Source organism: Caretta caretta, chromosome 1 (assembly GCF_965140235.1).
Source record: "Caretta caretta isolate rCarCar2 chromosome 1, rCarCar1.hap1, whole genome shotgun sequence".
In the NCBI taxonomy this organism is placed as follows: Eukaryota; Metazoa; Chordata; order Testudines; family Cheloniidae; genus Caretta; species Caretta caretta.
This window is the reverse complement of record NC_134206.1, coordinates 332,677,416-332,701,786: the sequence shown is the minus strand read 5'-3', so window position 1 is coordinate 332,701,786 and position 24,371 is coordinate 332,677,416. Positions and strand designations below refer to the sequence as shown.

The window sequence follows — 24,371 nt, the reverse complement described above, 5'->3', positions numbered from 1 at the left end:
GGTCCCGCTACCATTGAAGACAATGACTGTATTTCCATTGATTTCAAAGGGAGTGGATTAGGCACTTAATGAGCTTCATCATGGACTATTTTATTATATTTATATCTAGGCTGTTCACATTTCTTTACATGTAACTAAGCAGGCCAATTTTTCTAAAGGTAGCTAAAGTAGTAGTTTAAAGAAGTAACTCAACTGTGCCAAACCAGTGGCAACATAACTCCGACTTAAATGTGCAGCCCATGTCCTCCTTTACATTTAAAAATTGTAAAATTGTATTGTTTAATCAGGGCTTATTTTTCCAGGTGAATTTGTGAATTATTGCCTGAAATTGCTTTTTATAGTCATCTGACAAATACAGAGGGCGATTACAAAATTCCAGAGCCAGAACCATTGTAATTATTTGAGCATGCCGCCACTGTATTGGTATCAATCTGTTCCAATGTAAACATTTTTAAGGAGAGCGTTTTTAATAGAGGGGACACTTTATCTCTTATTTAAAATTTTCTGGTTATTTGACATCCTTATCAACCCATTTAAAGAATAATTTGGACAATGTTGGCACAGGGATAAATGCCATAATGGAAAATGTTTCCTTCTTTTCCTTTTGGGTTTGCAGCAGGACAATTTTAATAACATCACCATAACTTTCACCAAATGTTTTTGCCAACTTTTCTGTTTCAAGTAAGATAATGTATTTTTTATTTCCTTCATTGTAAGTCTGATTGAGCCGCACATCCTCTGCACACTCTGCAAAGTGCTTTAAAACGTACTTAACCCCCACTGAAGTTGTGCTGAAGTGCTTTGCTGAATAGGGCTAAATTTAAGCTTGTTCTGCGAGAAATCTGAGAGCTAATTTACCTGATAGCATTAGAGGTAAACCTGAAAAGCTCTATGTAACTTTCAAAGCCCCATGTCTATAAGATTTAGAGCTGGTGGGAAAATAGGGGGGTTTCCATGGAAAATTATTTAAAAAATTGTTTTCATTTTTGTTAACAATTTCCATGGAAAAGTTTGACTTTTTGGTGAAATATCAAAGCCAAAATATGTTGGCCAAAACCTGAAATATTTCAATATTCAAAGGTTTGATTGTCAGGTGTTCCGTTTTTCAAAAAAATGTCAAAATTTTCCATGGAAGCAGACACTGTTTCCAAAAAAAAAAATTGTTTTGTTGAAAACTTTCCTGTCAAAAACAGTTTTGACAGAAAATTTTTGACTAGCGCTAATGAGGCCATCCTAATACTATTAATATGATTTTTTTAATGAATACATTACAATACTATACTTTCTATTATTCATCATAATGGAGATATCTGTAGACCTGATCCAAACCCCACTGAAGTCTGAATTATTCCATTGGCTTCTGTATTCTTTGGATAACATCCTCTGAAACATAAAGGAGAATTACAGCTTATTTTCAGTTAGAATTGAGGAAGACAATTCTTCAGCTATTAAAAGCTGTTCTTATCCTTCTGAGTATTTACAAGGTGATATCACTGGTTTTAAATGTTCTCTAAAGAAGGCTATGCTTTGAGAGTGCATTTGAAAATGTTTCCTTGCTTGTTAAAGTCATACATAAAGAGAATAGGGGGCTGCTACTGACTAACTATTCTTCGGGCTGGGTAGCATGGATGCTGCCAGAGGACATGAATATAAATATAAAAGCCTCAAGAGAAAACAAGTATTTTTCTTTTTGTAATTACAGTAGCTAGTGCTATTTTGAGGCCCTCTATTTTCTTCCTTTCTTTGTTGTTCAAATGCTTTTAAGGATAATAGCAACATTTAAAATGACTGAAAATTATAAGTGCATTTGCCTGTCTTCCCTTCAGATGTTCACAACCCCCCACCCTTTAAAACAGACGGTAAAAACGTGTTCTTTTAATCCCACACTTCCACACAACCTCTAATGCATGCATTGCTATGGGGCATGCAGACTAAAACAGCCAGCCTTAGGCTTTGAATGCTCTGTAGTTTGGAGTTTCCTTACATTTCATGCCATTGTATGTACTAAAGCATCTGATTTTTATAGCTGGAGGGCTATAAGGGTCACTGCACAAGTTCCAAAATATCTTGAAAACATATCGGAAATAGTTTTTTTCTGTAACAAATAGCATATACAGAAAGTGAGATGGGATAGTACAATGTGGAGGTTTTTTAATACTCATTTGGATGACTTTCTCATGACCTAGTTTTCCACTCATGACGAACATAGACATTCCACGCTCACCCCAATAAGTACTCCATGCTACCATGTATCCTCTACGTGCCTCATATGTTACATACAATTGGCATTCATTTTTTTCTTTCATTTTGAACGTTTCTAGAGGTTCTAGAGGTGTTTCTCATTCTGGGGCCAAGCCCACTGAAATCAATGGGAGTCTCTGAAGCCTTCCACTGTCTTTGATGGGCTTTGAATTAGATCCAATATATATTCATTTTGAGAATGTCACTCAAACCACTAGGCACTTCCAAAAAGGAAGGTAAGCTTTAAGCTATTTTGGAACTGTTTTAGAGAGGGGGTTTGGTACCTCACTGTATGCAAAGTTGTAGCTTTGCCTTTTCTTTTGTGATTCGGGTCAGAGATATTCCATTCTATTCTATTTGTGATTCGGGTCAGAGACATTCCATTCTAGTCCACTCCCATTCTCTCCTAGGCCTTGTCTACACTACGCAGTTTTGTCGATGCAGGTTATGCCAATGATCAAAAACCAGTATAATTACATCGCTTGTGCATGTTCACACAATGCTCCTTCTGTCAGCAGAGCACGTCCACAGTTGGTGCTCTAGTATTGACAGTGAAACGCTATCCCACTGTGCTACTTCCCACCTTCTGCAGCTAGGAGGTGTGCGACGGCAGAGTGGATCGCAGTGCATCATGGGTGTGGCTCCACGTCCCATGATGCAGTGTTTTCCATCCCATCATTCCATGGGCTTCTGACTGCGTTTCACAGCATTTTTCAACAGCCCCTGTTTACTGTGCGCCCACCATCTCTGTCTGAAAAGATTGATCCTGCACTGCTCTCTACTGTTGTGGTCACTGTTATAAACATATTGCAGATGGTTATGCAGTATATCATGAACTCCCCATCTGAGCAGGAATCAGAGTTGCCTGACCTGCTGTTTGTCATGGAAAGAAACTACACCAGATTACTTTAGGCATTCATGAGGCAGCTGCACACAATGGTGCACCGCTTTTGGGCTTTGGTGGAGCACTGAGTGGTGGAGCACTGAGTGGTGGAATCACATCGTTATGCAGGTCTGGCATGATGAGCAGTTGCTGCAGAACTTTCGGATGTGGAAAGCCACCTTCCTGTGTTTGGAGCTTGCACTGCAGCGCAAGGTCACCAAAATGAGAGCTGCCCTCTCAGTGGAGAAGCATGTGGCAATTGCTGTGTGGTGACAGTTACAAATCAATTTGGAGTCGGGAAGTCCACCGCTGGAGCTGTGTTAACGCCAGTGTGCAGGGCCATTAATCACATCCTGCTATGAAGGACTGTGACTCTTGGCAATGTGCATGAAATAGTGGACAGCTTTCCAGCAATGGGATTCCCTAACTGCAGCAGGGCAATAGATGGTATGCCTATCGCAATTTTGCCCCAGACCATCTTGCAATGGAGTACATCAATAGAAAGGGGTATTTTTCTATGGTATTTCAACTACTTGTGGATCACTGTGGATGTTTTACTGACATCAATGTGGGGTGATCTAGGAAGGTACATGACACATGCATCTTTAGGAACATTGGTCTGTACAGAAAGCTACAAGCAGGGACTTTTTTTCTAGAACAGAGGATTCCAGTGGGAGATGTTGAAATGCCCATATTGATCCTGGGAGACCCAGCCTACCCCTTAGTCCCATGGCTCACAAAGCCTTACACGGGAATCCTGGACAGCAGCAAGGAACACTTCAACAATAAGCTGAACAGGTGCAGAATGGTCATAGAATGTGCCTTTGGAATATTAAAAGCACACTGGCGCTGCCTTTATGTCAGGTTAGACCTAAATGAGGAAAATATTGCCATGGTCATAGAAGCCTGATGTGCACTCCATAATGTTTGTGATACTAAGGGTGAAACATTTCCCCCAGGGTGGAGTATGAAGGTGGATCGCCTGGCATCTGATTTTGAGCAGCCAGATACCAGGACTAATAGAGGGACACAATGGGGGGGAGGAGGGCTATTTAAATCAGGGAAGCTTTGAGGCAACATCTTGACAATGAGCAGCAGTAATGTGTCTTTCTATACAGCACTCTACCATGCTTTGTTAACTTTCATGAAAATTTTTGTGCAGGATTTGTGCAGGAAATGGCCCAACTTGATTATCATGCACATTGTGTAAAGAGTTGTCACTTTGGATGGGCTATCACCAGCAGGAGAGTGAATTTGTGTGGGGGGGTGGAGGGTGAGAAAACCTGGATTTGTGCTGGAAATGGCCCAACCTGATGATCACTTTAGATAAGCTATTACCAGCAGGACAGTGGGGTGGGAGGAGGTATTGTTTCATATTCTCTGTGTATATATAAAGTCTGCTGCAGTTTCCACGGTATGCATCCGATGAAGTGAGCTGTAGCTCACAAAAGCTCATGCTCAAATAAATTGGTTAGTCTCTAAGGTGCCACAAGTACTCCTTTTCTTTTTATGAAAATTTTGATGATTCCTGATTAGGATTTGTAATCAGCCAATGATGAAATTGCCGTCGTGTATTAATTCCAGCAGCAATCACCATGTTTTGGAGACAAATAAAGATTGGTTATCTTTCAGAGAGTTTATTTTTATTAAATACCAATTAACAACATACACAAAAGGCTTGGTGGGAAGGGATATAATAATAAAGGGCAGTGTAGGCTCTCATAGCTGTTTATAAGTCCAGCTATCATTTTGGAAGCTGTCCGAAAGCGTGGAGTGAACGAGTTACCGAGATGGGCTGGGAACTTAGAAGGAATGTGTGGGAGGAGTTTGGGGAGGGCATGGAAAACAGTTCTGTATCAGTTCAGGGGGAAGGGGTGCACTTCCTGCGTGTGAACGGTTTCAGACCAGGTTGCTATACTGCTCACCTGTGTGCCGCTTTGGTCCCTGCACAAGCAATTGCTGATTGGCGCGGGAAAGTTTCCTACAATGGGGGAAGGAACAGAGCTCTTCTCTCCTGTATCATGAGACAGACTCCTGGGACTGGCTAGATCCCTCTGGACTGGAAAAGAGATCAGGACTCGCCACACCACCAGACGACCCTGCCATATGCTGCACATCATCCTCCAACTTGACCTCCTCATTCACGACTTTATCCTTGGGGTTGAGTCCACTGTCCTCAGTCTCCAACCCTGCCGAAGTATCCATGGAGCTCTTGGTGGTTGTCATAAATATAAAGGGAAGGGTAAACCCCTTTGAAATCCCTCCTGGCCAGGGGAAAGCTCCTCTCACCTGTAAAGGGTTAAGAAGCTAAAGGTAACCTCGCTGGCACCTGACCAAAATGACCAATGAGGAGACAAGATACTTTCAAAAGCTGGGAGGAGGGAGAGAAACAAGGGGTCTGTGTGTCTGTCTATAGTCTGTCTTTGTCGGGGATAGACCAGGAATGGAGTCTTAGAACTTTTAGTAAGTAATCTAGCTAGGTACGTGTTAGATTATGATTTCTTTAAATGGCTGAGAACAGAATTGTGCTGAATAGAATAACTATTTCTGTCTGTGTATCTTTTTTGTAACTTAAGGTTTTGCCTAGAGGGGTTCTCTATGTTTTTGAAGCTAATTACCCTGTAAGATATCTACCATCCTGATTTTACAGGGGGGATTTCTTTATTTCTATTTACTTCTATTTTTATTAAAAGTCTTCTTGTAAGAAAACTGAATGCTTTTTCATTGTTCTCAGATCCAAGGGTTTGGGTCTGTGGTCACCTATGCAAATTGGTGAGGCTTTTTATCCAACATTTCCCAGGAAAGGGGGGGTGCAAGTGTTGGGAGGATTGTTCATTGTTCTTAAGATCCAAGGGTCTGGGTCTGTAGTCACCTAGGCAAATGGGTGAGGCTTTTTACCAAACCTTGTCCAGGAAGTGGGGTGCAAGGTTTTGGGAAGTATTTTGGGGGGAAGGACGCGTCCAAACAGCTCTTCCCCAGTAACCAGTATTAGTTTGGTGGTGGTAGCGGCCAATCCAAGGACGACGGGTGGAATATTTTGTACCTTGGGGAAGTTTTGACCTAAGCTGGTAAAGATAAGCTTAGGAGGTTTTTCATGCAGGTCCCCACATCTGTACCCTAGAGTTCAGAGTGGGGGAGGAACCTTGACAGTGGTGAAGGTGGGGTCACTGCAGAGGATGGTGACCAGCTCCTTATAGAAGCGTAAAGTTTTCGGTGCAGCATCAGAGCAAAGGTTTCACGCCCTTGCATTCTGATATGCTTACCTCAGCTCTTTTATCTTTGCATGGCCCTGCTATGTGTACGATTTGTAGCCCTTCTCCAGAATGCCATGAGAAATCTGGCCATAGGTATAAAAGTGCCTATGGCTGGAGCGCAGCTGGGACTGCACTGCCTCCTCTCCTCACAGTGCCAGCAGATCCAACAACTCAGGTGTGCTCCAAGCAGGACGGCATTTGCTGTGTGGAGCCACCATTGTCATCTGCGAAGATGCTGTGTGAGCTGTCCATGCCGAGAAAACAGGAAGTGGAATTTCAAAAATTCCCAGGTCTTTAAAGGAGGAGGGGTGGATGCCTGTGTACCTGGGTGCTAACTGCTGACCAGAGCAGTCACAAACGGCACTGTGGGACACCTCCTGGAGGCCATTTACAGCAACATAACCAAGTGCAGTGTCTACACTGACACTTTATCGATATAACGTTGCCGCAAAAAGCTCTTCGCCTCTTGTCGAGGTGGTTATATTTTGTCGGCAACGCAGGAGAGTTTTGTTGGCAGAAGGAGCATTGCAGTGGGTACACCTCCACTGTTTTGCCAACAAAACTGTGTAGTGTAAACAAGGCCTTAGTGTAGGCTTGTGCCTTGCAAGAAAAGTCTCGCTGTACACTTCTGTTCATTCAGAACTACATTGTCACAGCCCTTATTCTACTGGGCAGGGAGTACTACTTAGCCCTGTTTGGATTGTAATTCTGGCTACAGGGAAACAGCAGGAGTAGCTCACTTGGTACCCTTTCTTCACCTTTGAGTAAGTGGGCAGGAAGAGTGGGAGGAGTGGGAGTAGCCTTGGCTCTCTGCCCTGTATTTCCAGTCAAACACCTAGCTGGATGCACAGCAAGGAGTAAGCTGCACCCCAAAATGAGGGGAAGTAACTTATTCCCCTCCAGAGTCAGTGAGGAATTGTGTCAGAGGGCTTGTTTTCATGCACCGGGGCACCATAGTAGCACTTAAGTGAAGACGTGACTATGCCAAAGGGAGAGCTCTTGTTGGTGTAGTTAATCCACTTCCCTGAGAGACAGTAGCTATGGCAACAGGAGAAGCTCTCCAGTCAAGATAGCACCATCTACATGGCAGGGTTAGATCGGTATAACTATGTCGCTCAGGGTCGTGGATTTTTCACACCTCTGAGCAATGTAGTTATACCGATATAGGTCTGTAGTGTAGACCCGACCTGAGTAACAATTTGTTCTCTGGGCTGCTCCTGGAGCAGTGCAATTAGGTGCCACCCCTAACTCAGACAGATCATGAAGTTCCAATCTATCCCTCAGTGTTAGATCTTCCATTCATCCTCACTGTCCATCTGGCTGTGAAACAGGAGAGCTACCATCCCAGTCCTTTTGTTCCCTTTAGCCAAAGGACTGTTCCCTGCTAGTTCCCTACTATATTAGCCACTCCAATGTGGGCAGAGATGTGTAGAGATAGTGGTCTCGAACCTACCCACCTCTTCACCAGCCAGAAGAGCTGACTGACTTCAGAGACTCACAATTGGCTTCACATTTCCTGATTTACAAATGGTTCTTCTAGAGGAGGCTACATTAAGTTCTTCTTAGTATTCAAACAGAATTCAAAAGCACTTGTTATCCAGTTCTTCTTGAACCTTTACTTGAAAGTTATCTGAGATCTGTTTTTCTATTTGCATCACAGGATCATCCATAAAGATAGCTTCACAGATCAGGAATGCATGGAGTTCAGATCTGTCATTTTCAGTAACATGTTGCAATCCATCCTGGCTATCGTGAAGGCAATGTCCACTTTAGGGATTGATTATAAAAACTCAGCCAGTAAAGTGAGTATGACATCTGTGCCTTTGAAAAGGCATACAAATACAAACGTTTGTATCAAGATAATGGATGCCTATGGGATAGCAAGAGAGCTCAGCCTTTGTTTTACTGTAGTGGACACATTTATTCTTCTTGAATTTTGTTTGTGTCACTGTGTCCTTCGGCATCTGAATTGTAACATTTAACACTGAATTGAACATTTTTTTGAAGGCTGACACATGAGATTCGAGATCTAAACTTTTGAGCAAAATGTTATTCAATTTGTACAAATATTGCCCAGAACCCAAACCAGTAACTCACCTCCTCGCCACTAATAAGAGAGAGAATCCCTTTGTGTTTAATAGCTACTTTTCCACTGCTGTTGGGAAGTGCAATGATTTTTTCCCTTTTATGGACAAATTTGGGGGCTCAGTTTGGGGGCTGAAAGGTCACTGAGCCATGGTGAGAGTAGTGCAGAGTTACATGGCCTGCTTGTGCTCCCCAGAGCTCCCACATTGTGCAGAAGCAGCACACCTACCACTGCATCTGTAAGGGGTGCAGCGTCTCCTCCCCTGTGTGGTTGCTTAATTCTGCTGGTGGTGCACAGAGGAAGACGTGACCTCCACCCCCCACTTCTCTCTCCAGCCTCATGAGGGTGGCTGGTGGCATTAGTGGTGCTGGTACTTTCCAATCACTGAGTACCCATCAAATATTGCCACTGTGGCTTGCACACGGTGGAGTGCACAGGGAGTAAAGGAGGAGGGAAGCCCCTTGCTCCCTCACACACACTTTGTGCCCTTGCACACGGACCAGCTACTTTGAAGTCCTATTATGTATTAATGTTCCATATGCAAAATGAAAGCGTTAGGTCTACTCTTTAGAGATACAGACATACAAGTAATTCTCACTTCCTCCACACAAGAAAGTCTATTATCCCAGACTTTTCATGCAAAGCTCCCATCACTATCACCAGGAGCCGCAGGGACAGAACTCAAATAAGGGCCTACATCTTCCCATTTAATGCTATGATTAATCAATTCCCGGTAATTAACACATATATTCCCTATAATTCACATCTATTGATCTGGAATCACAGTATAGTAAGGTCATATTGGTCTTTCAGAGTGGAGAAGCCCCAGCAGGTACTGACCATCTCCTTGTTGCTAAAATGGCAGTTACCTCCTGATTTCACTGCAAGGCTGTGCCTCTTATGACACATAAGGCAAAATGCATCTGTGAAAATTCAGCACTTGCTAACTCCGTCACAATAGAGAACAAATTTGACACACATGGTGCTCTCTCAGATGACGTAGAATCAGCTTGGACAGCCATAAGTACAATCATCCAAGAAGCCAGAGATGCTGTTCCCAAACTGGAATGCTACAAGTGATTCCCTTGGCTATCTGATGAGATATTTCAAATTTTGCAAAAGAAATCTAAGGCTAAACAGAGCCATGATGCTGCTGAACAAGGTGTTTGCCATGATGCCATTGACAAGGCACTTTTTGGTTGAGAGTAAAAATGGGGCATGAAGCTTATTTTGACAACTTGGCAAAAGAGACAGAAGATGGAATAAGATCTAATAAATTATTCTCTGCATTCAAAGCTACTTACTCACTTCGATCAAAACTGGACTTTGAATGGGGTTTATGTGGATAAATACAGCTGATGAGTAAAACATGTTTGACCCAAGAAGTCCTGCAAAGATGGAAAGAATATTATGAGACTGCTCTTAACAATTGTGAATTAACTCCATGCCCATATATGGATGCATTACTAGTAGTTGCATTTCCTGACCCTGAAACCTGTATAGATGTTCCTACATGGGAAGAGTATCACTGCCATGAAGAAACTGCAAAGCTGCCAGACCCAATAGCATAACACCTGAATTTCTCAGCAACACCAGAGAACCCAGAAGAGCAGCATTTTTGTCTGGGCTTGTACTACTGGGAAGGTTTCAGTGGAGTGGAAGAAAGGGATCACCATCCCACTTTATAAGTGCAAAGGTCCATGCACTGAGTGCAGTAGCTACAGGCCAATAACCCTGCTTTTCCCAGAAAAGTTTTTATATGTGTCCTACTCATCTACCTCCAGCCTTTCGTTGTGAAATGCCATTGTCCAGAGCAATCGGGATTCACTGCTAGGCAATCTACAATGCACACTACACTTGCTTTTTGTCTTTTATTTGAGATCTATCACAAATTCAGTGGTGGCAAAAGGTGGGAAAATTTGCAGACGATACAAAACTTCTCAAAACAGTTAAGTCCCAGCAGACTGTGAAGAGCTACAAATGGATCTCTCAAAACTGGGTGACTGGGCAACAAAATGGCAGATGAGATTAAATGTTGAGAAATGCAAAGTAATGGACATTGTAAAACATAATCCCAACTATACATATAAAGTGATGGGATCTAAATTAGCTGATACCACTCAAGAAAAAGATCTTGGAGTCATTGTGGATAGTTCTCTGAAAACATCCACTTAATGTGCAGCAACAGTCAAAAAAACGAACAGAATGTTGGGAATCATTAAGAAAGGGATAGATAATAAGACAGAAAATATCATATTGCCTCTATATAAATCCGTGGTACTCCCATATCTTGAATACTGCATGCAGATGTGGACACTCCATCTCAAAAAAGGTATATGAGGAGAGATTAATAAAACTGGGACTTTTCAGCTTGGAAAAAAGACAAATAGGGGGGATATGATAGAGTTCTATAAAATCATGACTGGTGTGGAGGAAGTGAATAAGGAAGTGTTATTTACTCCTTCTCATAACACAAGAACTAGGGGTCACCAAATGAAATTAATAGGCAGCAGGTTTAAAACAAACACAAGGAAGTATTTCTTCACACAACACACAGTCAACCTGTGGAACTCCTTGCCAGAGGAAGTTGTGAAGGCCAAGGCTATAACAGGGATCAAAAAAGAACTAAATAAATTCATGGAGGATAGGTCCTTCAATGGCTATTAGCCAGGATGGGCAGGAATGGTGTCCCTACTGTCTGTTTGCCAGAAGCCGGGAATGAGTGACAAGGAATGGATCACTTGATGATTACCTGTTCTGTTCATTCCCTCTGGGGCACCTAGCATTGGCCACTGTTGGAAGACAGGACACTGGGCTAGATGGACCTTTGGTCTGACCCAGTATGGCCATTCTTTTGTTCTTATGTCTTTGACAGCAATATATGTAGACCTAAAGACCGTCTTTGATTCTGTCACCAGAGCTGCCCTATGGAAGGCTATATGAGGCACTTGCATTCCTGACATCCTCTTGAGGTTAATTAACGATCTGCATAATGACCGGGGACATGGATGTGATGGAGGACCCATACATCTGAGAGGTTTTACACTAGATCAGAGGTGAATCAGGGATGTTGTCCTGGCCCCAATCCTGTTCAGTCGTGCAGTGGATTGGTTCCTTGAACATATCTCTGCAAATATGTGTATAACTGTCAATTTAACTTCTAATACAGACCTGGATTAAGTAGATGATGTTGTCCTTTTTGGACAGGGTGCAAATTACTTTAAAGAGGCACTAGAGAGCTTTCGACACATGGCAGCTGCCCTTGGACTAAGAGTTTCTCTGGCAAAACCAAAAATCCAGAGTGATGGCGCAAAATTTCTGATACAGGACATCTGTGCTTCCTGACAAACCATGGAAGTAGTGGATGATTTCATGTATCTAGCAGTAAATTGTCATCAAATGGGTACAGCCAGACACCCTGAGCAGAATCAGTTCAGCAGCCTCTGCCCTGAAGGACCTGCATAGGCTCTGGAGCCAAAAGAAAGTGAAATTATATGAAAAAGTTCAGATTTATCAAATCTGTGTACTTCCGATCCCCTTATATGGAACTGAAACATGGACATTGCTTACACAAGACATCAGAAGGTTGGACGCATTCCATATGCATTGCCAGTGGTGACTATTGGGCATAAGATGGTTTGATTTTATCAATAATAGGGATGTATTCTTAAGAATTGGCCTTGAAAGGACTGAAGACCTTAATGGTCACTGCTGGCTGACACTTTTTGGTCATATAGCCCAACTCAGAGATAAAGCTCCCGCACATCGAGCCCTAAAGGTCGGATTTGAGGTCAGGAGGGGGCACTGCTCAGCCAAAGACTGGCACCAGCCACATGGTCATCCACAATTAATCTGGCTGCACCAGATCAGTAATAACTCTGGGGTGCTTTTAGATACCAGGAGTAAAGCTGTACAATGTGGCCATGGACATTTGGTGCCATGGATCGTTGCCATCTAAGCGTATTGTTGTTGTTGTAGAATTCATATCTTGTTGCAAATTTCTCAAAGGCTTAAGCATAACCAACATTTCAATTGACTTTTCTAGTTATGGCATGAACTGCTTATTGAATGTTACCCTTATGTTCAATATAGATATTCCCCAAAGATTTATTTAATATTGAATTGAAGCCACTTATGTGAAATTAACTTCTTATTCCAAAAGGCAGCATTTTATGATAATGGCATATGGTATTTTGGCCTAAAAATTATAAACAAACACTTTACAGTTTGAAGAAAATGAAGAATGATGAAATGTAGAAAAATATAAATACTGCTAGTTTATAACTAATAATACAATGAGTCTGCCCATATAATGTTTTATTCATAACTAGAGATGCGTGAAAAAATTGTGATGAAACGCAAAACCATTTGAGTTTCATTATGAACTAGAAATGCATGTCACGTTTGTTCCAAGGATCCACCACTTGATGCTTCTTCTTGGTGAACCTGGACTAAATTATGCTTTCCATTACATCATCCAGAGTTCATGGGTATGGGGAACAGCTTCCATATAGGAGAGATTAATAAGCCTGGGTCTTTTCATCTTGGAAAAGAGATGACTAAGGAGGGATATGATAGAGGTCTATAAAATCATGACTGGTGTGGAGAAAGTAAATAAGGAAGTGTTATTTACCCCTTCTCCTAAAACAAGAACTATTAATTAAGAAATTAATAGGCAGCAAGTTTAAAATAAACAAAAGGAAGTATTTCTTCACACAACACACAGTTAATCTGTGAAACTCTTTGCCAGAGGATGTTGTGAAGGCCAGGACTATAAAAGGGTTCAAAAGAGAACTAGATTAGTTCATGGAGAATAGGTCCATCAATGGCTACTAGCCAGGATGGGCAGGGATGCAAAACAATGCTCTGAAGTGTCCCTGGCCTCTCTTTGCCAGAAGCTGGGAATGGGCAACGTGGGATGGATCACTTGATTATCTATTATGTTCATTCCCTGTGAAGCACCTGGTATTGGCCACTATCAGACGACAGGATACTAGGCTGGATGGACCATTGGTCAGACCCAGTATGGCATTCTTATATTCTGATCGTTTCTCACAGTTTTGACCTGAGACTGGACAATACTCATTGATTTCAACAGGGCTTTGCTTTTAGATGCAAGTTTTGTTCAAACCCAAACCTATGAAGACTGAAGCAAAAGAAAATGTTTGCACAAAGTTCTTTGGGTGAAACTACTGAGTTTCACAGATCCTTATGGCTAATCCATTTTTTTTAAACAACCTTCAATTAAAATACTTTACTTATTCATTTGAGATAGGAATAAAGAAACTTACATTTCAGATCAGACCAAGACTCTACATCTAGAGCAGCATCCTCTTTCATTCTATCCAATGTAATTGGATATTCTGAGGTATATGACACCCAAGTCTGTCAAATTTTGTGAAATATATTTGACTCCAGTGTTTGTATTTTACTGATGCTGGATATACTAGAAAGAGAAATAGACATATAATATATGGTCCACAGGACCCAATCGGCTCTCATGATTCATGCTCAACATCTGTTGTATTTTTCTCTTGTTTTCTCTAAATGACACTTTCCACCAGAAAACTTGGAGGAAGTAGTTTTGTTATTAGTGATGTAGCTATTGTGCTCAATATTGTGTAGATATAGGATAAGGCTTAATTCTGTCACCTTTACTTTCACTGAGCAGTATTGACTCAAGTCAACATGAATAGGATTCATTAAGACACAGTCCCTGCCTTCAGTGATCACATTTAGGAACAGAGAGGATCTACTAGACAGTGCTCCTGCCTTTTAGCCAGTATTGATCACTACTGCTATAATTTAAAATAAAGAGAAGAGTTTGTTTTGTTTTAGAGCAAAAAAAAGGGAGAATATTTCATTAATTTTTTCAAACGCATCCATTTTTATTCTTCAAAACTTTCAAAATATCATATTTTCAATCAGTTCTAGTTATTTCTTCATTGTGATTCATTTGCTTCACATGTTACAGTAACCAACTTAACTTTCTGCAATCAGCTTCATTCACTCTACAGTATCTATCTGGGAGTCGTGAAAGGGACCCAGGAAAAGTAACAAAACAAAACAAACTTTCAAAAATTAAAAAGAGAACAGACAATTTGTTCCAATGGTTAGAACACAAGACTTGGAATTAGGACACCTTGAGCTCATTCTGTGAAAGGCTTGCTGCATCTTACTCTGGGCAAATGCCAACATTATCAAAACTGTGTGCTCAAAAGTAGGTTTTTAAATCCTTACTTAGGCACCTAACTCAGTAGCCTGGTGTTGAACAGCCATAATACACATTCAAATTAATATCTGGTTGCAGTCATTTCAGTTGTCTTATTATATTACTTAGCTTGGTGAGAAATGATGGTAAGGGATTATTTTCTATAATTATCCACTGATATGACAGTGTATCAAGTGATCCTTATATAATCAAGCTCTTTATTTAAACTCTGCTTCTAAGCCACTGGGTATTGAAAAATATATATATTTTCCACACAGTACATTGCCTGCAGTCTTTTGTTGATTAATTACAATAGGATGCACACAACTATGAATAATATATTTAAAACTGCCACTCTTTTCTTTTTCAATTACAGGTTCCGTCCCTAAAGTCCACATCAGAAGGGAAATGCATTCATTAGCTGGATTCACTTATCAGCTTTTTTTTTTTTGGGGGGGGGGGTAGTGCCCTAAAGCTAGCAAAACCTGTGTAGTATTTTTTTTCAAATTACATTAAAAATATCCTTAGGAAATATTTAAGTCTTAAATCTCACTAACACTTTAGCTCAGACGACATGTCTCTGACACTACATAAAAAAATCTTTCTTGCCATATCGATCTGCTGTGAATAGCTCTATTAGGATGAAACTGACCTGTGGTACAGAAAGCCAGAGGATGCTCTCTTAACCACTTAAGTCCTGCTTTGGACCTGCACCAGAAGGTGGTGTGATAAGCTGCGAGGCCATGAAGGTGTGTGTATGTGCCCCTCCACCCCCCCACACACAGAAAAGTTGCACAGATCAACATAACAACGACAAAAAAACCTGCAAGAATGAGAAATTTCTAAACCACTGTGATTCATTATAGAATAAGTATGTTTCAGAAAGAGATCAAGGACCACAATATGTTTGAACTATATTTACTGAAATTTCCCTTTAGGAAGATGAAAGACAACTGTACACTATGGCAAATTCTCTAGAGGATGGATCCATGACTCCTGAATTGTCTGAAATCATAAAGTGACTATGGAATGACCCACGAATCCAAGCCTGCTTTGAAAGGGCAGCAGAATATCAGCTCAACGACTCAGCAGTTTAGTAAGTGACAAGAATTTTCCCTTAAGAGTGTTTAGATATTGCAATGATGTGCAAGAAAGACCTAAAATTAGATGGTCTTTACTAGAGCTTTTAAAAGGTAGTTTCTACTAGCCATTCATTTATTATTGCTATCAAGGAAATATAGCAAGTATAGCCTGAATATCGTGAGAAAGGCAGGGATGCAGCAAATGTGGTGGGTGAAAATAAATGCATGGTAACTTGAAAAAAACCAAGACAATTTTTGATTTGCCTATGATGCATTAGTCACATTTAAACAAAGAAAACAAGTAATGATAAGAAGATATTTCATTCTTTGAAATTTGGTTGATAAAATAGTTGAAATATTCTTAGACTTTTGTAGGGAATTTGATTTCGTACAACACAACATTCAGACTAAAGAATTAGTACTATACAATATCAATTACATGGATTAATTGATATCTGGCTAGCGGCCAGATTTCAAAGTAGCTATCAATGGGAAATCATCACTGAAAGGAAGTGTTTTCTAGTGGGGTTTCCCTGGGGTTGGTACTAGACTATTATGTTCATAGCATTCAATCAGAGAAATTGTATAAAAAATACTCTTTCTGGAAGGTTGCAATTGGAATGTAACACTAATTTATTTCTTAAAATCCAGAACCATAACACAAAGAACCAAAAACAGTGAGAAAGTAGAGAGGCATAACTTATCCTACCTTACTCTAGGCTGGCTCTTGGAGACTGACTCTGAAAGACCCACTTCCCTTCAAACCCCTTGCAAACTTAAAGTGATAGCTTGTAATTTTAACACCATTTTCAATACACCACATAGGCCAGATGCTAGCCAAGATTTTCATCAATGATCAGGAAGTAAACAGAAAATCATTGTTGATAAAAATGTGTGGAAGACACAAGATTGGTAGAGTGGTAAATGATGAAGAGATAATGGATACTTTTAAAATACCACTAGATACCAATGTGCATCTTTAGGCACCTAAATACCTTTGAAAATCAGACCTTTAGAGCAGGGATTGGCAACCTTTGGCATGCGGCCCATCAGGAAAATCTGCTGGCGGGCTGGGATGGTGTGTTTACCTGCAGCGTCTGCAGGTTTGGCCGACTGCAGCTCCCACTGGCCGTGGTTTGCTCTTCCAGGCCAATGGGGGCTGCGAGAAGTGGCGGCCAGCACATACCTCGGCCCACGCCGCTTCCCGCAGACCCCATTGGCCTGGAACGGCGAACTGCAGCCAGTGGGAGATGCAATTGGCCAAACCTGTGGACGCTGCAGGTAAACAAACCATCCCAGCCTGCCAGCGGATTTCCTTGGCATGCCGCGTGCCAAAGGTTGACAATCCCTGCTTTAGACCCTGATCCTGTACTGTTAAAGTGCAAGTGAGTTTTGTCATTGCATTCAAAGCTCTCATGGTCAGTTTAAAGCCTACTGGAGCCAACCAGCCATTCTAACATTGCACTTGAATTGCTTTTAAAACTACTTAGATTGTAAGCGCTTTGGAGTAGAGACTATCTTTTTGTTCTGTGTTTTTTTCAGGGCCTAGCACGATGGGGTCCTGATCCATGACTGTGGCCCCTAAATGCTATTGTAATTCAAATAATGCAGAATAAAAGACACTTCCTCAGAGGATGTAATTCAGTATAGCTCCACTTATTTCTATGGAGATACTCCAATTTATACCTGCTGAGGATCTGGCCCCAAGAGTTTCATTGACTGATCTTTGAACTTTTTTGTTAGGTAAGTCCAGTAAGTTTGGACACTCTCCTTCTTTCCGGTGTTTTTTATTGTTTTTTTGTTTTTTCTTAAACTTCTTGAACTCTGGAGACCATCTCTATGTTTAGGGTATCATAATTTAGAAATTCCTTGTTCAAATCAGTTCAAATTTGGCTGAAATGTTTTATCTTGGAATCAGACACAATTTATCCAAATTTAAGGTCAGTGTAACAGGGGAAAAATTAGGGTTATAATAGAAATTCAGTTGCAGCCTGAACTATGGAATGACAGAACAAGCACTTAATGCCTCTGGCTTGTTTAGGCACTTAACTGTTTTTGTGTTTAAGAAGACCCAAGGTGTGTGTATACTGACTAGCATATACACGTGTGCTTTACCACTTTTACACATAGTGAAGACTGCCGTGGCTCCTGACTCCCACAAACTGACCTCTGGCTAGAGTAACTGCTAGGACCCGTGCTCAGAGAACAGAAATTTAGATCCAATGAACAAGAATTTGATGGCAATTTTAAAACAATAGGTCAGCCATTTCTGCTGGACATATATAACAGGCTGACATTGAAATGCTCAGCTGAGCTGAAGTACTCCTTCCTTCTTCTGTGAAGTCTATTCAGTTTGCAATAAGAAAATCCCATTTGTTTACTAATCTGCAAGGACTGGAAAATCCCAGCACTTTTTAAATTTGCAGGTATGTTAAACATTGCCGGATTACGATGGTGAGTTGCGGTGTTTGCTTTTGTAGTTCTCCAATTAGCTGAACTGTACATAGGCACATCGCACACAGGCTAAACCTTGTGTGAGAGATGAAAAAAGCACAAAGCCTAACAAACATCAGAGAGACTTCCATTTGGGCTACATTCATTGTTTGTCTTTGATACACAAATCACTGTAAAAGTGCCGGCTCAGAGACATCCCAGAGGTCTGAAGATGATGACACCATTGTTAAACCACATATCAAAACTGATGTATTTTGCCTTTACATTTTGTTCGCTATTTGGATATCAATTGTAAGAGTCAATATACTTATAAGCCAAAAAAGTTCTTGCCTTCCTTTTTGTTGCTAGTTCATAACTCTCTTTATGTTAGCGTTTAACTTCTTAATGGAGGGAATCTTTACATGTTAGGGAGTTGGGTTACTGATGAGCCATTTCTAAACCTTTACTTGAAGTTAAAAGAGATAGGAGAAGGGTGAGCTTCAGGATGGTCAATGCACTCAAGACTCATGAGATCTGGTTCAATCCCTGGCTCTGCCACAGACTTCCTGTGTGATTCCAGGCAAGGCATATAAACTTCTGTGCCTAGTTTACCCCTTGGTAGAATGGGGATAGTACTCCCCATTTCACAGGGGTGTTGTGAGGATATTAACAAAATGGGCCCCCAACTTGGGTTAAGGCCTCCCTGTGCTACTATAATATAAATGTGAATCAACAGTAGTAATTAATAATAAAGAAGACACACACATTCCTGGACCTTCAACTTGTAAATTCATGCATGTGCAGGGAAATGAACCTTAGTTGTGAATTCTTCTGAACCATTATGTTCAGTCATTATGACATTATTCCATTTAGAAGAGGAAAGATATTATAGCAACAACCTGGGAACATTGTCTGATGCTCAGTTTCCTGGAAGATCTCCTTCTATCAGAGGGATTTTGTCATGTTGGAAACTTCTACTTGATTGAACTAAGTTAACTAGACAAACTACCTTTCTGATCTGTGCTTTCTTAGCATTCTTGAGGAAGATTAAAGATGTGCTGGAGTTGAAGTTTTCCAGCAGATGCTAAATTCTTTTCTTGCTTCTGAGGGCAGATCCCCATTGAAACCTATGGGACACCACTGTATGTGAGAGTAGAATGAGTCCAAATAAACACTTTGACACAAGTGTAACTCCATTGACTTCAGTGGAGTTTCTCCCAGTTTACAGGAGTGGAAGAGAGAAAGAGAAGTAAACACAGGCCCATTTATATTGGGAAAAAAACACTCAGTTTTATTGGTATCAGAAATCTCCCTTGATTCACAGATTATTAAACTCTGCTCAATTTCTTTAGCTATCTCAATGATCTGGACAGGCTGACAGCTCCTGGATATGTTCCCAACGACCAAGATGTTCTGCGTTCACGAGTGAAAACAACTGGAATTATTGAGACTCAGTTTTCCTTCAAAGATATGAACTTCAGGTATAAAACCCTCTGATGCTCCTTGCTGGGTCTGTCACATTTCAAGGTCTTTGTAAAGGTTGAAAAAATAATTACAAAAGGCTGATTCCTCCGGATGCTACTTATCCAAAAAGGCTGGTTTATTAATAACTCAGTTGTGGCATCTTTGAATCCTCTATTACTTATTTGATAGTTCATAACTGAAACAAGCAAAATACTATGTCGTGAACTTACCAAGTTTAAGTTCATAATGAAATGGTTTTAGAGATCCCTGAGGAATTTGAATTAGGGTTTAATCTTGCAGCCCATACTCAGGCACAACTCCCACTGTCTTCCTGTCTGTGTACGGATTGCAGCATCAGAGACCTAAAAGGGCATCTTTACATTTGCAAACGTCTAAGAATCAGGTTTCATGCTGTGCCACCTGCATGGTGGCTTGTGACTCCTGTGCAATCTGGTTACCTAAATGATTTTAACAGCATACAAATATTTTACTATTATGGATTTGCATCTACTTTCTTTCTTTCTTCTTCTTTTTTTTTTTTACAGCAAGAAGAACTATGATTTGCATTGGCATTGAAAATTATTAGTGTGGGTCAAAAATTGGAATTTCTGTCCCATGTGAAATTCCAATACTTCAACATTTGTTTTCTTGGAACAAAAGTTCTGAAAAATATTGATCAAAACTAAATGGTCCAACATTTTGAAATCTTCAATGTTTCATTTCAGTTTGTTGAACCAAATCACAATATTTAGTTTCAGCTTTGTTCAATATCTAACTGCCACAACTCCCCCGCTACCTCATAGTTTGGGTGCTTCATTCCCCCCATTCTCCTCTATGGGCTGGACTCCATCTCCCACCACTGTCATGGGATTCTCATGATGCACCCTGACAGTCCAACTGGGTGGGGGATGGGGATACTGCAGGGCACCATTAGAGATGGAGTCCAGCCAGGGAGCCCAGCTCATAAGGAAGAATAGGGGCATGAGTCACCTCAACTACAACTCTTGTGAATAATTTAGGCAAATCCAGATTAATGTCAAATGGTCCCAAAACAAAATGTTTCAATTTGACAAATTAATATGTTTCAATTTGAGTTGACTCCACTTGGATTTTCTCCATTGAGAAAAATTTAAAAAAAACAGCAAAGTCAAAAATTTTCCATAGAAAATTTTGATTTTCAAGAAACTGCATTTTTCATTGAAAAAGCATTGATGAAAAATTCATGACCAGCTGTCATAATTCTGCCTTATGCTTGAAAATTGGCCATGTCTGCTTCCAACTAAGGTCTTTTCCAGACACAGAGTAAAACATCCCCCTGCCAACACACCCATACTTCCAATTAAACATTTTTTGAAAGGGTTCGTATTAAAAATATACTAGTACCTCATAGCTCAGCTCGATGATCAAAGGCTCCTAAGTGACTAAATCCCTTTTAAAAGTTAGCTTTTTGAATCCTAAATCAGTTAGGCATTGTGATGCTGAGCGCAGCAATACGTAAATACCTTTAAAAATCTGAGCCTTAATTGCTACTGCTAGGTCAACCAGTGGCTAGCTTCCCCTTACTCCTATGTTTTCTACTGACCAATCTGCCAGTTCTCCACATGCACAAGAATTAACCAAAGAAAATGATAATGGATTTGCGTTGCCTTTTTTTTTTTAAAAAGGTTAGGGAGGCTCCCTGCCTGTGCCTATTACAAAAGGCCCCCTCCCCCATTCATTTCAATGGAAAATTTAACGTCCACTCCTGCACCAAGCTCTGGGTGGATGGGTTCCTTCACCTGTGCGGAGCCCTAGTGACTTAACTGGAGCTCTGCATGAATGTATGGGGCCAGCCACCCAGAGCTCCCTTGGAGAAGTAGGGCTTTGGTTTGTACTGGATCCCCAATATACACTTGGAAGAAAAAATGCAGGTCTGCTTGGCTTCCCTGAGGGGGAAGGAGAATAGTGCCCACCCAAGGCTTGAGCCAGCTACGTATTAAAATATCCATACATCTCAAGTTACTTTGTGTACTTTGGAGGTGTGAGTGTGTCTTCAATTATCTATTGTTACACATAGTATGCATGTTATTTTTTTCTGCCCAGAATGTTTGATGTGGGTGGACAGCGATCAGAGAGAAAAAAATGGATGCACTGCTTTGAAGGAGTTACTTGCATCATATTTTGTGTTGCACTTAGTGCCTATGACACGATCCTGGCGGAAGATGAAAATGTGGTAAGTCAGAAGGGAAAAAAAACAACCTCTTGTGAGTTGTGAAGATTCAATGTGTTCCTGATGGCACATTAGAAACCTTCCCTTCCCCTGTTTGCCAGAAGCTGGGAATGGGCGACAGGGGATGGGTCACTTGATGATTACCTGTTCTGTTCATTCCCTCTGAAGCACCTGGCATTGGCCACTGTCGGAAGACAGGATACTGAGCTAGATGGACCTTTGGTCTGAGCCAGTATAGCCATTCTTATGTTCTTATGTTCCCTTTCCTTTTCCTAATAGGCTTCTTTTAATGCTTAACACACTATACTGGTTTATTGATAGAAAAGCACATCAGAGTACAAGTAACACAAGGTGATGGACGCTGTCAGCTTCTAATCGGCACCTTTTGCATTTTAACAGAACAGAATGCATGAAAGCCTTCACCTGTTCAACCATATCTGTAATCAAAAGTACTTTGCTACCACCTCTATTGTGCTGTTTCTAAATAAAAAGGACTTCTTCCAAGAAAAAATAACAAAAGTTAATCTCAGTGTCTGCTTTCCAGAATATGATGGTAAGTTGTAGGTTTCAAGATGAAAAAGACATTAAAATAGTCAGCATAGGCAAAGCTGCTGAGAGCTGTCAGAAGGTTATTAGGACAAACCCGCACTATGTTATCATCATTCTGTGTGGATGCTATACTGATACACATCAGACCAAATTCAGAACCAATATAAGCAGGTGCAATGCCACTGAAATCAATGGAGTTTCACCTACTTATACCAGGCCTGAATCTAGCCCATTTTTTCCTGCATTCCATAAAGACATACTGTAAAATGTGTGAATGCCGGTCCTTTTTGGAGGTTATAATTTTTATAATTTTTTTCTATAGAAAAAAGTCATTGTTACAGGCTGGTACAGCAGAACATATAAAGTCACGTTATACTGCACTAGTAGAAAAACAGTGCCATGCTCCAGACTGTTATCCTAATATGTACATTAAGGCCCAAATTTTCAAAAGTGACTAGTAATTTTGACAGGTTTCAGAGGAACAGCCGTGTTAGTCTGTATTCGCAAAAAGAAAAGGAGTACTTGTGGCACCTTAGAGACTAACCAATTTATTTGAGCATGAGCTTTCGTGAGCTACAGCTCACTTCATCAGATGTTTACCGTGGAAACTGCAGCAGACTTTATATACATACAGAGAATATGAAACAATACCTCCTCCCACCCCACTGTCCTGCTGGTAATAGCTTATCTAAAGTGATCAACAGGTGGGCCATTTCCAGCACAAATCCAGGTTTTCTCACCCTCCACCCCCCACACAAATTCACTCTCCTGCTGGTGCTAGCCCATCCAAAGTGACAACTCTTTGCATAATCAAGTCGGGCTATTTCCTGCATAGATCAAGGTTTTCTCACATCCCCCCACCCCCATACACACACAAACTCACTCTCCTGCTGGTAATAGCTCATCTATTACTGAGCTATTACCAGCAGGAGAGTGAGTTTGTGTGTGTATGGGGGTGGGGGGATGTGAGAAAACCTTGATCTATGCAGGAAATAGCCCGACTTGATTATGCAAAGAGTTGTCACTTTGGATGGGCTAGCACCAGCAGGAGAGTGAATTTGTGTGGGGGGTGGAGGGTGAGAAAACCTGGATTTGTGCTGGAAATGGCCCACCTGTTGATCACTTTAGATAAGCTATTACCAGCAGGACAGTGGGGTGGGAGGAGGTATTGTTTCATATTCTCTGTATGTATATAAAGTCTGCTGCAGTTTCCACGGTAAACATCTGATGAAGTGAGCTGTAGCTCACGAAAGCTCATGCTCAAATAAATTGGTTAGTCTCTAAGGTGCCACAAGTACTCCTTTTCTTTTAGTAATTTTGAGTAATTCCAACTTGGAATACCTTTCACAGGGGCCCTGATTTTCAAAATATGGGTTCTCCAGCACTTTCTGAAATTCAGGCCCCTTAAAGGTGTCTCAAATTGGCTACCCAAAGTTGCTACTCAGTTTTGAAAACTTAGGCCAAACAGTGAAACAATATGGGCCAGATTCAAAGGAGCTATGCTGATACTGGCTTAGGACGTGGCCTTGCATAAACATGACTGAGGCCCACCATTGTCTTCAGGCAGCAATCAGCCAAAAGTTTTCTCCTCCACATTCTGCCCTTGGCTTAAAATTGATCCCCTGAACCTCCTTCCAGGATCCTTCTTTCTGTTAGGGAAGGACAAATAGGAAAATTACATAAACAAACAAATATTGCATCCTTAGACCCATTTGGCTTTCTTGCTTTTTCTTGATCTTTTTCCTCTTTCTTCTTCTCGCCTGCCTTCCTGCAGGCCTTTTCGTTTCTATTTTCAACTCTTTTCTTCCTTTCCATCTTTGTCCTGCTATTTTCTCATCTCTTCCTGTTTCTCCCACTTACTGCTCTCCTCCCTTTGCCAAGTCCCCCAACTCTTTTGCCAGTAGAAAAACAGCTCAATTTTCCAGATTGTTTCAGAAGGTCTAGCAATTTTGAGTGCCC

The 24,371-nt window shown here is 41.0% G+C and overlaps 1 protein-coding gene across 1 annotated transcript in view; it reads left to right on the top strand.

Annotated features, from left to right (window-relative positions):
• The window catches only part of GNAT3 (G protein subunit alpha transducin 3), a 50,987-nt gene that overhangs the window by 25,554 nt on the left and 1,062 nt on the right, over positions 1–24,371 (top strand). The window contains 5 exon segments of the mRNA XM_048836488.2: positions 8,039–8,180; positions 15,614–15,771; positions 19,543–19,671; positions 21,737–21,866; positions 22,263–22,416. Of these exon segments, the coding sequence (XP_048692445.2) occupies positions 8,039–8,180; positions 15,614–15,771; positions 19,543–19,671; positions 21,737–21,866; positions 22,263–22,416 (713 nt within the window).